Source organism: Phaethon lepturus, unplaced genomic scaffold (assembly GCF_000687285.1).
Source record: "Phaethon lepturus isolate BGI_N335 unplaced genomic scaffold, ASM68728v1 scaffold28068, whole genome shotgun sequence".
NCBI classification, from domain to species: Eukaryota; Metazoa; Chordata; class Aves; order Phaethontiformes; family Phaethontidae; genus Phaethon; species Phaethon lepturus.
In genome coordinates, this window is record NW_010560235.1 from 486 (window position 1) to 6,495 (window position 6,010).

General features: G+C 39.3%; 1 protein-coding gene across 1 annotated transcript in view; it reads right to left on the bottom strand.

Annotated features, from left to right (window-relative positions):
* Window positions 1-1,704: 1,704 nt before the first annotated feature.
* The window catches only part of LOC104625869 (chromosome unknown open reading frame, human C8orf88), a gene marked incomplete at its 3' end in the record, with an annotated part of 5,503 nt that continues 1,197 nt past the window's right edge, over window positions 1,705-6,010 (bottom strand). Inside the window, exons 3-4 of the mRNA XM_010293619.1 lie at window positions 5,715-5,799; window positions 1,705-1,811 (exon numbers count right to left, since the gene is read on the bottom strand). Of these exons, the coding sequence (XP_010291921.1) occupies window positions 1,705-1,811; window positions 5,715-5,799 (192 nt within the window). The remainder of the gene's footprint in view (window positions 1,812-5,714; window positions 5,800-6,010) is intronic.

Here is a 6,010-nt window from a genome sequence, read left to right on the forward strand (position 1 = left end):
TTCTATTCTATTCACAGATTCTTATATTTGGATTCCCATAAAGACAAACTTAACATCTGCAAGGGCTTCAATCTTCTTATAGAAAGTGACACAGTAAGACAGTGCACATCCAAAGAACGTGTATGTTTAACTCATATTAATACGCCTCCAACAAAAGCCCAAATTACTAAAAATTCAGTGTCTATACTAAAATTAAAAACCAGAATACAACAGTGGATAGTTTTATCCTATATTAACATAAGAACATTTATTCTAGTCACCTCAGAAAAAAAATACAGACCATCACTGACCAAGTTTCATACTTACAATGTGGAACTAACTTCTGAAGTATGACTGGAAAGCTAATAATATCACCTGTATATACTAATGAGACCAGTGCAGTTGCAATACCCTTTTCAAAACTGTCTCCAAGATCACACAGCAAATTCACCACTTTTGCTTTCTTTTAACGAGAACAGGATTATTTTTTTCCTTTAGCTTCCAACTCAACCATCCATACTTTGTGCTTAAGACACCAATAACGATAGCTAAGTGATACACTTTATCCTACTCTTACACAACATCCTTACTAGTAAGGGTTTGTAATTTACCCATCCCCTTTTGCAGCTGAATAGAATCAGAAAACTCTTTTTATCTCTAAAAAGCTTTTTTATCTGTAGGATAAACTAGCATATGCAGGTGGGCATATGACTAACGCAAAGCAGAGGAAAGACTTTAAGAGCAGGCCTCACAAACAATGAGATACTCTTATTTCTAAAGACAAGACTATATATAACTGGATACATTTATGACATCATCCTACAGACATAGATTCTTCAGACGCAAAACAACTTCTTAAAACACATCCAATGCATCTTGGCTTGCACCAGTTTTCACCATACTTCTTTCCCTCCACCCAAATTATTTGCAATTTAGCCATGTCATGAGCAATTTTAGAGCTCATTTGTCCACTGATTCCATTTCTGTGGGGGCCATCCCTTACCTATGAACATTAATGATGTGAAAGTGCGTATATTATCAAAATTTGCCCCCCTTAGAAACTCAAGCAACAGGAAGAGGGGGAAAAAAGTCGGGAAATTCAAGAGTTGAAATTTTCCTATCTGCAGGCAGGTTTTCAAACAAGTAAAGCTTTCAAATCAAGTAAATCTTGAGGACAAATATAACAGAAAGGTCTAAAAAGTAAGATCATGGAAGGCTGATTACTGTCATATATTAGTTTAACTTTGTTCTCCAAAGAATAGAAATATAAAAAGTTTAAAACTGCCTCAAATTGTGGCCAACACAGCAGTCATCTGGACATACTTCTCCAAGATAGGAGAAGCTCATTAATAGTTTCGTAGTGGACACTGATGCATGGACAACTTAAAAACTGGAATCAGACTTTCACCAAGCCAGAAATGTATCATCAAGATTGTTCTCTTTTATTTGGAAAAGACAAGAGATGGAATTCACATCGAATACTAAAACTATGTACTGTGATTTCATAGTAGAAACCTTTAATATGATTTCATATTAAAATTTCATGCCAAACACCGACTGAGGAAGTTATGTACAAAAGTAACAGAGCTGAACTGCAGAATATGTCTTTTGAAGATTTTATCTATTTGGCAGACTAGCCTGAAGAAAAATGTTTCCTATCAAATAGGGTGTCAAAGTCTCCATGACTGTTTTTGAAACTTCACTTAATACAAAAAATGCACTTACTGGCTTTTCAAGTACAATTGGATGATCAGGAAGAAACTCTGGCTTCTTCTGAGAGAGAGAAACACTTGAAAGTTTCAGAAGGAAATCTCTGCTGTATTTGATCCTTTCTGTGAATATACAAAATTATTAAATTCAACATTGTTACTTAAGGCATTAAGGTTGGGAATTCGGAGAACTGTTTTTGTCTCTTGCAGAAGGGTGGAAATGCTGCATGTGGAATATAAAAATCAGTATTAAAACCAGCAGTAATTTAACTCTGACCTTGCATCAGGACAATTTGTAGTAAATTACAGTGCATTTCACTCTATCTAATTGACTTACTAAATATTGAGGACTATTCAAAGCTAATAAGGCTTTGTTGTTTTAATACAAAAGAACACAAAAAGGTACGCTCAGCCTTATACTACAGACAGGCTCCATATATCTTGTTCTAATTAACAGACACACCACAAACTGGTCTTGAAACCCTAAAAGAAAATCTGTTTATAGCTCATACCAAAGTGGCACATGTTTCTACGTGACAGGTAACAAAAACTGAGTGTCTCTTTTCTTGGAGATCTCAAGTTGATGTCGTTCAACAGGTAAAAGTAATTATGAGATCTGCTGCATGTAAACTGGCAAACTGATTAATACGAATGAAATTGTTTTTGAGGCTTTTACACTGAATCAACAGGAGTCAGGGGCTCTGCTTAGAATGTGCATGTTACCATTTCAGTTTGTACCTATCTCTACCGTAGCATCTCTCCTCTAGGACAGCCTCAGCTATGTCTACCCATGTCCTATTTTAAGCTGATATTCTTAAACAAGAGCAGAAACAAGAGGAAAGGAATTAGGCAAAGAAAGGACAAACTTTGTTGCTGGTCCTTGATGACAAAGTTTGTTCCTTTAGGAATAATGGACCTCCTGTAAGACTGTTACACAGTCACTTGACTGACTACAGTTTTTGCTGCTCAGGCTGTAGGCTGTTGACTAGAGAGGCCACAAAGTCAACTATGAATGGGATTTTTTCCTGCCCTTGACCACAAGTGATTGTAATAACTGATGAACCTATGTGAGGGCATGAAGATAACTTTAGAAAGAATAGTTTAAAGAACATGACCATACTTGAAAACTTACGGCTTGTTTTTTTTCCCCCTTGTTTAAAAACACGTGAAGATGACTGCTTCTGTAAGGCTTTGACACAGTCCCCCACAACATTTTTCTCTCAAAATTGGAGAGATACGGATTTGACGGCTCGACTGTTCAGTGGATGAGGAATTGTTTGGATGTTCACATCCAGAGGGTAGTGGTCAACAGCTCAACATCCAGATGGAGACCGGTGACGAGTGGTGTCCCTCAGGGGTCCGAATTGGGACCAGTAATGTTTAATATCTTCATCAATGACACACAGCAGGATCAAGTGTACCTCAGCAAGTCTGCAGATGACTCCAAGCTGTGACATGCCTGAGGGACCGGATGCCATCCAAAGGGACCTGGACAAGCTCGAGGAATGGGCCCTTGTGAACCTCATGAGGTTCAACAAGGCCAAGTGCAGGGTTCTCCACCTGGGTCAGGGAAACTCCCGGTATCAGTACAAGCTGGGGGATGAAGGGATCGAGAGCAGCCCTGCCAGCAAGGACTTGGAAGTACTGGTGGATGAAAAGCTGGACATGAGCTGGCAATGGGTACTCGCAGCCCCGGAGGCCAACTGCATCCTGGGCTGCATCAAAAGCAGTGTGGCCAGCAGGTTGAAGGAGGCGTTTCTGCCCCTCTACTTCACTCTGGTGAGACCCCATCTGGAGTACTGCGTCCAGCTCTGTAGCCTTCAGCACAGGAAAGACATGGACCTGTTGGGAGAGGGTCCAGAAATGGGAGAGGGCCACCAAAATGATCAGAGGCATGGAACATCTCTCCTGTGAAGAAAGGGTCACAGAATTGGGGTTCAGCCTGGAGAAGAGAAGGCACCGGGGAGATCTTACTACAGCCTTCCAGTATCTAAGGGCCTTATAAGAAAGATGGGGACAGACTTTTTGTCAGTGCCTGTTGCAACAGGACAAGGGGTAATGGCTTTAAACTAAAAGAGGTCAGATTTTGACTTGATATAAGGAAGGAATTTTTCACAATGACGGTGGTAAACCACTGGAACAGGTTGCCCAGTGAGGTGGTAGCTGCCCCCTCCCCGGAAACATTCCAGGTCAGGTTGGACGGGGCTCTGAGCAACCTGATCTAGTTGAAGATGTTCCTGCTCACTGCAGGGGGGTTGTACTAGATGACCTTTGATGGTACCTTCCAACCCAAACTATTCTATGATTCTATGATCTATGCAAGATGACCTTTGGAAGTACCTTCCAACCCAAGCAATTTTATGATTCTATGATTCCAAGAGAAAGCAAGAAAGGGACTGAGATAGCAGGAAAAAGCACTTAAGAAGGGTAGGGACAGATAATTGAAAGCATACTACCACTGAACCGATATCAAATGGAATTGTCTATAACTTAAGGTACAGCTGGAGATAAAAATGGAGTTCCAGTAGAAATTTCACAGTGCAATGGAAGAAAAGAAAAAAAAAAAAGTACTTCTTTGTAGGTAGTAGCTGAACAACAGGACCTCTCAGGACCTCTGAAGTTGCATCCCTCTGAAAGAAAAGATTACAACAATTAGCAAACAAAAGCCCTTTGAAAACAAGTGCTGGAGTAAAATTGACATTATGGACAAATGTGGAGTAGAGCCACGAAGGCATCACCGAGCAATTAACCTCTAAAAAAGATCCAAAGTGATGGCTATACAAGAGACCAGGATCCGATGAGAAGCCATTTAAGATCTCCTAGAACACAACAGTCTCCACACACCACAAGCAGATTCAATGAGAAAGGATCAGAAAGCCACCACCAAACAGACAGAACTTGACAAGCCTAACACCAAGCTACATCCAAAGAACAGAACATTATTCTATTTAGATCAAGAATAAAAGAAACAAACCCGAGCCTGAAAGGGGACACACAGAAGACTTATTTTCAAGTCAGTAACACACCACAGTGTAGAATTACTGCTCAAGAATCTGGGTGCCGGTAACCTCAGACTGATGAAAAATATGAAAGGCTCAATAAAACTTAACAGAATTCTTTCAATTCTTAATATTAAGAGCAACAGAAGAAACAAGTCTCCAGAGATTACTTAAGGACTGGAGATTACAGATGGAGATTTAAGATGCCTCATTACAGGAAGACAGTAACAGAAAATATTGTCTCAGTGAACTGATGACCTAACCTGGATCACTGTTGCAGTTCCTGTGACATGTTTAAGAATGAAGAATTAGGCAGGAAGCAGTTCAGTGGACGACTGTGAGAATACATTTGGAATTTGAGATAATCCCTTAATGAAAAAAAAGGGTAAATGTTTGACTTGTCTAAAATACCAAACCATGACAAAAACACAATTTTATGAGTACTGAGTTACAGGCAGTACAAAACGAAAAGCATAAGGAGCAAACCTTACAAGGTTTGCTTGTAAGGACAAACTGTCCAGGACTAACCGTAAAAGAAATTAAGTGATTTCTAACCACCAGAAAATTAGCGTTCCAGAAGCACTGTAGTAAGAGTAGGGAAAGGAAGCCAAACTACTAAATTCTTAAATTGGTTGCATGCAATAGTCTGACCCCTGCAACAGCCTAAAAGATGCAACTCAAACTTGTACTTCTACACAGAGAAGCAATTTATACAAAAACTGGATTTTGTGTGAAGAGATTTTTTTATGCTCAGGATTTGTTTTTACTTGGTATACACATATATGCAAGCAAGTCTACCAGTGGAGGCTTCCCACTCAGTTATGGTCAAGTTTTACATTTTCTCTAGAGTGTTATGTGATAAACAGGAAGATTCATATTGCTCTCAAGTTGTGGTACAGAGGGAAGCCAAACTCTCAAAGCACTGGCTAATGAGAAAAAACAACATGCAGCCCAGATCTCTTCAAAGTTCAGCTGGCTTCCATCCAGAAAATACAATTCTGACACAGATCTCCATGCAATATTTTACCTTTTTTTGCTTCTGATTCATGCTGTTTTGGTTGACAGGACATCATAGCTTGAGTTAAGATCTTCACTTCAGTCATTTCAGATAGCTACAATAGGGAGGAAAGAGTTAAACATTTTTTGTATATTCCACAAAATTATGTTATGAAGACTGAATAAGTGTACTTTAAAATAGCTGTCTTAAACTCAATGAAGACTAAAGAAACGCTACATAGACTTTCATAAGACTATTAAATAAGTAACTCATGAGACATATTTTTCAGCTACTACTGCATGCAAATATCAGGGAAAGGCATTCCT